A 12,316-nucleotide genomic window follows, 5' to 3' on the forward strand; every position below is an offset into this window, starting at 1 on the left:
TTGGATAGCTTATACAATTGGGGTAAAAGTTCCGTAGATGTCCCTAAAGTTGCAGTAGTACGATTTTCAGGGAATTTGGCACCTACATTTCAAAACGGCGAAACTGCTTTTGCAAACAAGAGCTTCTCACGTTCGGGGTTCGAGGGTTTGTTGCTTCCATCAGTGAAAAAGATCTTGTTTACAAAAGCAGTTCCGCCCTTTTGAAATGTTGGTGCCGAGTTAACAAATTGAACGCAGTAACCCACATCACCGATCAATTAGTTGACCTGTTATAACACGATGGAAACAAAAATTTCATTGGAATTTCATTTAAACTGGTAAAGTATCTTAAATACCTCATTTTTTTCTTTCACTTGCTCCAATAGTTGCGGTAGTGTTCCAATAGTTGCGAATTCCACTTAGAACCTATGGGATCCGCAACTATAGGAACACGAATAATAAAATACAGCAACTATTGGAGCACTGCACTAGCAATTGAAGGATTGATTTCAGCTAACAATTAAGGATTTCGATGCAATTATTGCACGATCTGAATAAAATAAAGATAATGAGCTATCTCAAGGTAAGGGAAATGAAGTATGGATTAGGTGTAATAGAGAAATTCATATGTTGGAACGCACATAGTTCCTTCACTATTAGGTCTTTTACCCTACCTTTGTAACGATGTATTAACATTAGAGATTGTCTTTTGCCTTTCTCGTACAAGAAGGATGTACCGAAAGGCATCATTTCACTCCAAAATAGAACTTTTTTACAAAAGTCACAGAGACCAATGATGTTAAATATCGTCGCCTAGGTTGTTGCAGATTGTATCGAGTCGTATTATCTTCTATGTCGTTCGTAATGGTTGTTTCTAAAGGCGGCTTATTGGGCCTACGCAAACCTGCTGTCTCGTCGGAAGGCCGTCGTGTCAGGTCTGTTTAGCGTCCCACCTATAACACCAGGACTTGGGCTTGTGCGCTTTGAGCGGCGCACGGTCGCTTTGGCGGATACATGCAGCTCTTCATAGAAGTTTAACAGAGCCCACTGTCAAACCCCACCACATCCTAGGCAGGCACCACAGCTCGCAGATGGCCTGGGGAGGGATCGTCAAACCCTTGGACATAGTCCCTGCTTTCCCTTTTTTTCTTCCTTAGCAATGGAGGGGGAATCTGCTCAACAGACATCCTGGGTTGACCAGGAAGTGCGGGGTTAGGGATCACCGAGGGAGGCAGGACTACATCCCCGACCCGCTAAACCGTTTCCATTGCCGCCAAGCCCATAGTCCCTTCGGTACAACCAGAAAGTAATGTTTCAAAGGGGGGCCAGTGCACAACGCACCCTCGAGGTTAGCTGCGTGTCCTTGCATCATCGAACATCGTAACTCGCTTTTTTAGACGAACACCATGGTATCGTGCTAGCGCGTTGCCGGCTTTCCAGGTGGCCTTACCACGCCCCATGTCCTCGGAAGGGGGAAAGGGTCGACTTCGCGCCTGCTTCCCTCTGCACGACTGGTATCAAGAATGATGATGCCGCGAGCACCCCAAATTAACATCTCTGCGATAGGGCCTATTCGCCAGCACACAGAGGGATTTGCCGACGCGGTGCCTACGCACATTGGAACAACTCAGAAAAAAGACGGTCAAAACCTCATTGTGGCGTTTAATACAGATTTAGAACCATGATTTTTTCATAGAATGTGTTCAAAAAGCTGCCCGACAAAATCTAGAGCGTGAAATCCACTATTATGTTTTAATGCGATACCCGAGCAAAAAAAATTTTTTTTCAATTTTTTTTTGTTCGGGTTTTTGACAATGTTTTAGAATATTGTGTTTTGAGAAATTTTGCTAAAGATACTGTATGTTTTCTTCCTAATTTTAAAGGTTGAATCGTTGTTTTTCGATACTGCTGTCTAAAACTCATATAAAAATCGATTTTCAATATTTTTAAAATAAATATACAACATATCAACACGTTTTATATCACAAAATAAAAGATGGAACTAATATACGATCGTTTTCAGATAATATGGTTTTTTTTTTTTTTTTTTTTTTTTTGTCTTTATTAAAGAGACTTTCAGCCCGAGGCTGGCTCGTCTCCGCTAAAGATAATATGGTCTTTCTGATTGGAATTTCAGTCAAATAGAACGGTTTTATTGAAAAAATAGACTAATTTCTTGATTAAATATCAGCCTTATAGGCACATTTTGGCAGCTAGATTTCCGTTATTCTAAAAGCTGATTTTGTATAAAAGAAGCCAGTGGCTAAAGCTCAGTTGGGTCTGATGAGGCTCATTGATTTTTGATCCAATTTTTTAAAGTTTTATTTTCGAAAAAATAGGTTGTTTCACCTGTATCCAGTTTGTACTAAAAATAGTACTAAAATGCTATAGCTCCCGCTCACAAAAAAGCATTCCTCTTCCTTAAGATATGAAAGATAGAAATATGCGCTCAAACATGATAAGTAAGTAAAATATAAGAATACTAATTTTCTTGTTTTAATTTGATTTGCCTTTAATTGATTATTAGGCAGTTGTTTCCGCATTATCGATTAACTGTAAGGTGCAAGTATCTTAACCAATAAGGTATTATACGGGTACAGTACCGAGTTTTGGCCATAGTGGTTCTAGTGGTGTTTGAAGATACAGTGCTCTCATGAAGATACACTTATTATTTAGTCAAATTTACTTCTAAAACCAATCGATTTTGTTAGACAACAATGTTTTTCAAAAGTTGGCTAAATTAGGCACTGAATTATAAGCAAAGGGTACGCTCATCCTACTTATAGAAATAATAAATAGATCCACAATAAGGCCGATGAAATAAGTATATGATGAGAAAGAGAAATATTTATCGAAAACTACACTATAAAAATTGGAACAAAAATCAGTGAGCTCCATCAGACCCAACTGAGCTTTAGCCACTGGCTTCTTTTATACAAAATCAGCTGTTAGAATAACGGAAATCTAGTTGCCAACATGTGCCTATAAGGCTGATATTTAATCAAGAAATTAGCCTATTTTTTCAATAAAACCGTTCTATTTGACTGAAATTCTAATCAAAAAGACCATATTATCTGAAAACGATCGTATTTTAGTGCCATTTTTTATTTTGTGATATAAAACGTGTTGATATGTTGTATATTTATTTTAAAAATATTGAAAATCGATTTTTATATGAGTTTTAGACAACAGTATCGAAAAACAACGATTCAACCTTTAAAATTAGGAAGAAAACATACAGTATCTTCAGCAAAATTTCTCAAAACACAATATTCTAAAACATTGTCAAAAACCCGAACAAAAAAAAAATTTCATAAATTTTTTTTTTGCTCGGGTATCGCATTAAAACATAATAGTGGATTTCACGCTCTAGATTTTGTCGGGCAGCTTTTTGAACACATTCTATGAAAAAATCATGATTTTAAATCTGTATTAAACGCCACAATGAGGTTTTGACCGTCTTTTTTCTGAGTTGTTCCAATGTGCTACGCCTGCCCCAGCCTTGACGAGGACTCCTTTCCGTCCTCGGACTCGGAACCCGTCCGGTTGATCAACGCCGCGAAAGCGACGATACCATGTTGTTCTTCGCGCGGCCACTTGTTCGATAAAAGGATCGAGTTCGACCACAGAGCATGACCACCGCACTATGGTCCAGGATACAGATTTACGCGGAAAGATGAATTTTACGCCAAAACTATATTTTTTAGAAAAAAAATTTGTTCTACAAAATTGTTCGAAATAGTAAGACCATCATTATGGTTCTACCGAAAAATAGGGTGGCTCATCATATAAAAAAAAATGGAAAATATTTTTTTATTTCTCGAAATATTGACATGTTATGTTCCACAAAGTTGTAGCGCAGCTTATTCCTTTTTCTGTAGCTCTTAATTTGGCTGATTTAGAGCAATTTTACCTAATTGGATTAGGGCGTACCTCAAAAAAACAGTATTTTTTATCTACTTTTTTTGTTTTATATTTCTCGAAAAAGTCGTCTTCAGGTGACTTTTAGAGCTCAAAAAATGCATCTTTTTATTGGTAAATATGGTCAATATCTTTTTCCGATAAAAAGTTATAATCGTTTTTCTGTCAAAATTACATTTTTTTCATAAGTTGATATCTCCGGTTAGGGCAGACCAAAAAAATATATTCACACGGCATCTGAAAGAGGAACTCATATTCTTTATTGTGTGAAAAACTTAAGGATATGTTATTTTTTTATCTCAAGTTTAACCAATTTTACTAAAATCATGTTTTTTCAAATAAATTGATTTAACTCGACAACGGAAGAAGATACAGACGATATTCTTATAGCAAAACACGCGTTTTAAAAAGCCCCAAAAGTCTTCAGAAGGTGACACACGTGAAAAATAAAAATTGAAATGAGCAGATCATAAATATTGTTTTTTAAGGGACACCCTAATCCTGGTAAGTAAAATTACTCTAAACAAGTGAGCTTGAGAGCTACATAAAAAGTTTATATAGCAAAGTTGATTGGAAAAAGCTGCGCTACAACTTTGTAGAACATTTTATGTCAATATTCCGCAAAATAAAAAAATAAAAATTTAACATTTTTATAAAATGGTCCACCCTACTTTTCGGTAACTCTATAATAAGGGCCCAAGTATCCAGAACAACTTTGTAGAACAAACTTTGTTTCTTAAAAGTATGCTTCAGACCGAAAATGCATCTTTTCTCGTACATCTTGCGATACGATGATAATGATAAAACTTATAAAAAGTGTTAAAGCTGTAGATTTTTTAGTTTTCATTTCTCACGAATGTCATGTTCTAAAGACTTTTGGGGCTTTTCAAAACACGTGGTTTGCTTTAAGAATATCGTCTGTATCTTCTTCCGTTGTCGAGTTATAATAATTTATTTGAAAAAGCATGATTTTAGTAAAATTGATAAAACTTGAGATAAAAAAATTACATATCCCCAATTTTTTGACATAATAAAGAATATCAATTTCTCTTTCAAATGCCGTGTAAAAATACTTTTTTGGTCTGCCCTAACCGGAGATATCAACTTATGAAAAAATGTAATTTTGACAGAAAAACGATTATAACTTTTGATCGGAAAAAGATGTTGAGCATATTTACCCATCAAAAGTTGCATTTTTTTGAGCTCTAAAAGTCACCTGAACATGACTTTTTCGAGAAATCTAAAACAAAAAAAGTAGATCAAAAATACTGTTTTTTTTTAAGGTACACCCTAATCCAATTAGGTAAAATTGCTCTAAATCAGCCAACTTAAGAGCCACAAAACAATTTTTTTTAGCGAAATTGATTGGAATAAGCTACGCTACAACTTTGTAGAACATAACATGTCAATATTCCGAGAAATAAAAAAAAAATTTTCTATTTTTTTTTAATGATGGGCCACCCTATTTTTCGGTGAAACCATAATAATGGCCTTACTATTTCGAACAATTTTGTAGAACAACAGTTTTTTCTAAAAAATATAGTTTTGGAGAAAAATGCATCTTTCCGCGTAAATCTGTATCCTGGACCATAGTGCACCGGTATGACCCATGAAGCCGACTCCGATCCCTTGGACCACCTCTTATTTGCGACTGAACTAGCCATCCTTGAGTCCACACGCCACCTTCTGTGTAGTTCCGAGACGATTTGGGCGATAGCCGATAAAACGGCGTTCCAGCCAACTTCATCTTTACACATCCTCCGAACTAGGTTGTCCGGGGTAGTATCCAGACCACATGTGGCAAGCATGTGGTCACGCATTGCGCGAAAACATGAGCACACGAACAACACGTGTTCCGCCGTTTCCTCTAAACCTGCGCACACCAAACACTCGGGCGAGGCCGAGCAAGCCAGTTGCGTTACCTGCACTGTGATTTTGCAGCACGCTTAAACGCCGGGCACTTCGAACCCCCCATGGGATGCTTGCTGTTCACAGCATTGCTGGAACAAATCAAACAATTGGGAGGGTTCGTGCAGCATTGTGCCTTATGTCCCTTCAATCCGCAGCGTCGGCAGAGATTGCTTCTGTCAGGGCCTTTGCAGTCCCATTGCTTGTACCCCGGTTCCAGGCACTTGAAGCAAACTTCGGGTTGCTCGTATATTCCCACAGGGCATACCGACCATCCCACCTTGACGCTCCCTAACTTGACTACCTCACCAATGCTACCTGCGTCCCTGCCGGACCTTTCCGTAGCCGAACGGCTGCGGTGGGCGTCTCCACTTCACACTGTCGCCGCAGTGCCGTGACGAGCTCTTCGACTTCGGTGATCTCGTCCAGGTCTTTAACCCTTAGATTCACCTCCGTAGTGAGTGCCCTTACCTTTACCGTCTCGCCTAGAACTTCCTCCGCCAACTTCTTGTAGGCGGCGCCCTTTTGCGAGACGCCCCGCTTCAGCTCGAGGATCATCTCGCCCATCTGGGTACGTCTTATTCGACGTACGTCGGCGCCGAATTCACCGAGCTTGACGTCACTCCTCATCGCCTTCAAAACGTTCGAGTACTTAGCCTCGTCCGTTTTGATGACTAGGGCTTCGCCCCTGGAGCTATTGGCGCCTACCCTAGACATCTTTCCTCATTCGCCTGCGCCTTCTTTTCAGCCCTTGACGTCTTCGGTTTCCTCTTGTTCTTGACCAGGGTCCAGGAGGCGTCATCCCCCTCTATTTCCCTGGTCTGGTGCGGCTGAGAGCTCTCAGCCTGCCGTAACCCCTTACCACCGTCTTTCCTGAGTGGACGGACCTTTCCATGTCCTTCCTCCCCCGGTTTTGGAGGTACCAGGCCGGGGTTCAGCTTCCCAGCCCCACTACCCTTGTTCGGGGTAGTAACCCTCCGCGTTTTGGAGCGGCCCCCAGGGAGCTCATCCCTGGAGACTGTCTCCTGTTTTGTGTCTGCTCCGTTGAAGCAGTCACCCCTGACGTACCTGCAAATACTTGAGCCTCAGTCTGGGTAGACTTTGGTACCACCGTCTTCGCTGGCACGCCTTCGGTCGATTCGACCTTGCCCGAGTCCGCGAATCCTTGGGCCTCAGTCTGGGTAGACCTCGACTCCACCGATTTCATGGGTTTACACTTGGCCGTCCCGACCGCCCTCTCCAGCTTGGTGTCCAGCATCGACTTTCGAAGTTTCTGCAAGCTCCTCTTGAGGTTCTTGCTGATATTATGCTTCGATGACGCAAAGTCGATGATGGCGTCCAGCTGTTCCGTCGCCACCTCGAAGGCCAAAAGCCCATCGCGTTTGCGGTTCATCGCCTCCACAAGCCATGGGCCGTCAATAACCGGCGTTTTTTAGCCGAGAGGAAGGTTGAGTGACCCACGCTGGCGCTGCGCACTGAACTGCCGACTATTGCCTCTGGCCTCCTAGGCGGAGACCTGAACAACCCACCTCTTGCGTAGGGGTTGTCGCCTACACTACTACCACTAATTGAAGAATTGACTTGGTTTTCCATTTTGGTCCCACGAGTTGCTCGGGAAAAGAGGTCCACCACGCCAGAGCCCAGCATGACGCGGTAAGGGACAATTACTGTGGAGGGTGCCCAGGTACCCCAAAGGCTCCGTTAAATGCCTAGCTTATTATTTCACCCCTGGCCATGCATCCCCTCGGCACGGGTCGCTTGACGCCTTGGGATTAGGGGTTAGGGACGATGGTCCCGGTCTAACTCGCAGTGGCCATGGGAAGGGGTCGTCAAGCCCTTGGACAAAGTCCCTGCTGCCCCCAAGAATACACTGTGCTGGGATTTATCCGTCGTCATGCTGCCGGCTTCAGCGATGTTTACTATATAATATAAAAACACTGTTCTGCTCTTTGGTCCGGAGCATTTTAGAATACGCTTCATCAGTTTGGTCTCCATGTTACCTGGTCCAATTTTCATTAGGTTTGCTTTGAGACAGCTACCCTGGAACGACCCATTTATCCTTCCGAGCTATTCAAGTCGTTGCAAGCTGATCGACTTGGAAACACTTTCCGCCAGGCTTCTAAAAATGCAGAGATTGTTTATCATCGACCTCCTAACAGGGAATCTGGATTGTCCCGAGCTATTGGAGCTCGTACGTTGGAATGTTCCCTCACGCAGATTGCGAAACTCGCCTTTATTTGTGATCCCTTTTCACAGCACAAACTTTGGATACAATAATTGTTTTGATTTGTGTTTGCGTTCTTTTAACGATGTTTGTAACAAGTCCGATTTTATTCTGTCCAAAAATGTGTTTAGTGCTAGGATTAGAGAATTAGAATAATTTAGCCATTAAGGAAGCAATCTGTGCGACATGGTCGAAGATCGTGTACTAATAAATAAATAAATAAATAAATATTAGTTCCGTCTTTCGGCCCCTGTAACTGCTCCAAGAATTATCCAGGAGTTTATCAACGATCTGAAAGGGTTCTACAAGAAGCAGTATAGTCTTCTGGCAGAAAAGGCTTTTTCCAACCAACTTTGGTACTTTCCTGATCGCTTTAAGTTTTTTTGACGAAGTTATTGATGTAGAAGTGAAAAATTAATGTTTTATAATTAGAAAAAAAGCGGCAACGTGGAAGAGATGCAAGTGGTTCAAATAAGACGGTGCATTTAAACCTTCAAGCAAGCCCAAGGAAATCAACAGTTCAGCCGGATCTTGATGAATTACTTCTATAAGTCGTTGAGTATCATAGTAAAATGAAGCCATTTCGTTATTAGAGATTAATTAGGATAGCTTTATTACACATATAAAACAATTAAACGTTTAAAAAATACTGGTCAACGTCTTATTTTACGACGAAACACATTTTATTGCATAATTTATTGTAGCTTGTTTCTGATAATATTGATGTTTAACACAATTGTAAGATATTTTAATTTTTAAATAAAAAAAATTAAAAATCTGTTCGACCCCTTTTAGGCGTAGACTAGGAAACTATTCTACTGTGACATGTGATATTTTAAAGCAATAGAAAGCTATGGTGGAGATCTACAGGCTTTCGAATGAATTATTTATTTTTCCCAAAGCAATATCTACACAAACCTAAAACGGCTTGTGCTAAGTAATTTTTAATCCAAAAGGGCTTAAATTTTGGGAGGACACGAAATGGTGCGAAATTTATTTTTTTGAACCACCCTAATATAGATATACATATGTTTCTGCTAGCACTACCGGATTATCTACGGTTGTTGGAGGGCAAAACCCTTCTTTCTTCTGGTTCGGACTTTTAATTTGTACTTAATAAAAAACAATTTTCTTTTTCCGGTTCCAATGCTTACTTGATTTCCTCAACACCCCCCTCCAAGAGACAAAATTTTAAGCAGAATTTTTTTTTCGAAAAAAAAATGTTCAGAGACAGCCTCCCCCAGACCAATTTTCTGGCTTCTTCTAATCTGGGCATTACATCCCCACACTGGGACAGAGCCGCCTCGCAGCTTAGTGTTCATTAAGCACTTCCACAGTTATTAACTGCGAGGTTTCTAAGGCAGATTACCATTTTTGCATTCGTATATCATGAGGCTAGCACGATGATACTTTTATGCCCAGGGAAGTCTTGACCAGAGTGTAAAATAATCGAAAATTTTTGGTGAATTACATTTTTCTTCATTTGTCAGTTCACTTCCGACACATTCATAGTCGGCTCTGGACAGTCAATATTCAGTTGAATATTAGTCATTGAATATTTATGCACATTTTACAAATTGATAAATTATCTGAAATCTGAACACGTTTCAAATGAGTAAAGTAATATATCACATAGAACTGAATCCGATTTTCATCCGCGAGGCACTTTCAACGGTAAACATCAACATAAACAATGCTAATTATATTTTTTTCTGCACATAGTAAACACACTCAGTGACAGACGAATGAATGAGTTCGTGGAGTCGTCGTCTGACTATGTCATTCTATGTTTTGAATATTCATGCGATGTTTGTCAATATTCGGACCGAAGTTGCTTCATGAAGATGAATATTTTACGCTCTGGTCATGACAATTTCCAATCCGAAAACTGCCTAGACCGGCACCGGGAATCGAACCCAGCCACCCTCAGCATGGTGTGGCTTTGTAGCCGCGCGTCTTACCGCACGGCTAAGGAGGGCCCAATTTTCTGGCTACGCCACTGAAATAAGTTATTCAGTTAAATCAATGGTTAAAATTGGTCCACGTAGCTCGGCAGTACTGGCAGAATAAACTACAAAAAGAAAGTTAGATATATTTATTAACACATTCGATAGACGAAAAATATGATTTCGAAATTTAAACACATAGGGGGAATGACGGCTTTGGCAGGTTTTGTTCTATTATTGTCAGGGGTTTTTTTTATGACTGATTATGCTCAAATTTGGCCAAAACATTCTTTGCATATCAAAGAATATTGTGACCAAAATTCATAAAATTTGGTCGACAAAACCCCCTCTGCCAATAATAGAACAAAACCTGCCAAAGCCGTCTTCTCCCCTATTGCAAATGCATTATGCAAGGTATTGTGAATTTAAAATTACACAGCTTCATATCAACCAATAATTCAAATGTTTGTAATAGCATCTGCATCAGTCGATTGCATGGACATTATCCCTAGATTTGAACGGTGATTTGAAACAACCCAAGGCAAAAATTCGTTGGAATTCATCCCTCGACTACATCCATAATATTGAAAATTGATTTTGTTTGCCAAAGTTTCAAATTTGGCCAAGCCATGATCCCACTGCAGCTGAGATTTTTTAAATAAATAAATAATTCAAAAGAATAATAATTTGAATAAAATGGAAAGCTTTGTTTTTTGCTAATAGCTTTAAATTTAATAAATACAATAAAAAAAATAACGTTATAAATTATTAACTTCTCACAAATCGGCTGTAGCTTACACGAATATGGCACAACACCAATCAAAAACATCGAACAAGCTTCTACGCTGTACACTCAAATAGCATGCAAGTCATACAAATGTAGCATACCTTCAGGCGAAACCATGGTGGCGGGCTATGCTTTTTCATCGCACATAGCCGAAGCGCCAAATCACTTTTCTCCTTCTCATCAATTAATTATTCATCTATACATCTCTACATCCATTCGATTGATACGATAATGATATTCTCTCTTCATTCGATTGATATTTTAACCGTTTCCATCCGTTTTTGTATTCTTTTTTCCAGAACGTCCCTCTTCATCGTAACTAGTCTAGTCTATGCCATGCTACTGATAGTGGTCTGCGTCGCATACGTAATCAGCGACGTGACGACCCACCGATTACCCGTAATGTACTACGAAGGGTTCTTCACCTACCTATACGGAGCGAGTATCCTGTTCCTGCTGTATGTGTTCTGTTTCCTGCTGCAAGGTAAGCCATATGGTTTTAGATTTGAAATTTGAGAATTTGATAATTGAACCAATCAACAGAGAGCTCTTGCTGCAACTCGAAACCAAAACCACCGAAAGAAAAGAAACCAAAGAAGGAGAAAAAGCCAAAGAAGGGTGACGCGGAAGCCGGCGGAAAGGATGCCTCCGGCAAGGACGGTACCAAGGATGCTGGTAAGGATTCCGGCAAGGACAGCGGTAAAGGAAAGGACGAAAAGTCCGGCAAAGCATCATCACACTCGGGGAAACCCAGCCCCTATCAGGTGATTTATCGCATTCATTAGTTGTTCAGGGAGAGAGCTCTCAGCATCTCCGCGTATGTTCCGAGTTTAGTCGTTTCTAATGCACATTCTGATATAGGTTCTCTTCTTATCGGTTTGGCTAAATTATGTCTTATTCTTTTTCAAAATTTCGACCACCGATTGACAAAAACCAACAACATTCACACGCATTCAAACACAATCGCATAACAACAAATAACAAAACCAAAAACCGATCACCACCTGAAATGTCGTTGTAACGCATCTTCGTGTGCCGGTGTCCGAAAAGGAAGTCTACCCGAAGAAGAAACGGGACCTGGTGCGCGAGTCGCAGAAACGATCGGCCGGTACTAGTAGCGGTAGTCCTGGCAGGAGCGGTCAGCAACAGCGAACTGCCGCCCGACTGCCGCCGCGCCAGGTACAAACACAATCCTCGTCGGTTGTCTGGTGCTCTCAAGCTATCCGGATGCCATGCGTGTGTTTCTGATTTTGATCTGGAATCCTAACCCAATCCTGTTTGTGGTGGTGATATTCTATATAACAGTTGGTGTGTGCATTTTAACTAACAATTATTTATTCCTGATCTTTTACTATCCGTCTATCCGGGGAACTATCGTTTCTTTCGGTAATAATAGGAACTAACATGTACACTGCGTTCATCCATCACCTCCTATCTTGACTTAAAAACAATGTTAAGCAATACTGTCATCAAAAAGTAAAAAGGCACTCTTAGAAACCCCAAGAACTAAGTAGCTGTTTTGCATCTTCAACATTTGCTTTCAACAAGTGT

General features: G+C 40.4%; 1 protein-coding gene across 11 annotated transcripts in view; it reads left to right on the forward strand.

The window, feature by feature from the left end:
* Positions 1-12,316, forward strand: part of LOC134205857 (proton channel OtopLc) — a 235,334-nt gene that overhangs the window by 192,273 nt on the left and 30,745 nt on the right. For 8 of the 11 annotated variants that reach the window (XM_062681510.1, XM_062681506.1, XM_062681511.1 and 5 more), the window contains 3 exons: positions 11,065-11,249; positions 11,309-11,529; positions 11,816-11,944. In XM_062681510.1, the coding sequence (XP_062537494.1) occupies positions 11,065-11,249; positions 11,309-11,529; positions 11,816-11,944 (535 nt within the window). The remainder of the gene's footprint in view (positions 1-11,064; positions 11,250-11,308; positions 11,530-11,815; positions 11,945-12,316) is intronic. The other 3 variants (XM_062681512.1, XM_062681513.1, XM_062681516.1) reach the window with 1 other exon arrangement.

The sequence above is a fragment of the Armigeres subalbatus genome, chromosome 1 (assembly GCF_024139115.2).
Source record: "Armigeres subalbatus isolate Guangzhou_Male chromosome 1, GZ_Asu_2, whole genome shotgun sequence".
Lineage (NCBI taxonomy): Eukaryota > Metazoa > Arthropoda > Insecta > Diptera > Culicidae > Armigeres > Armigeres subalbatus.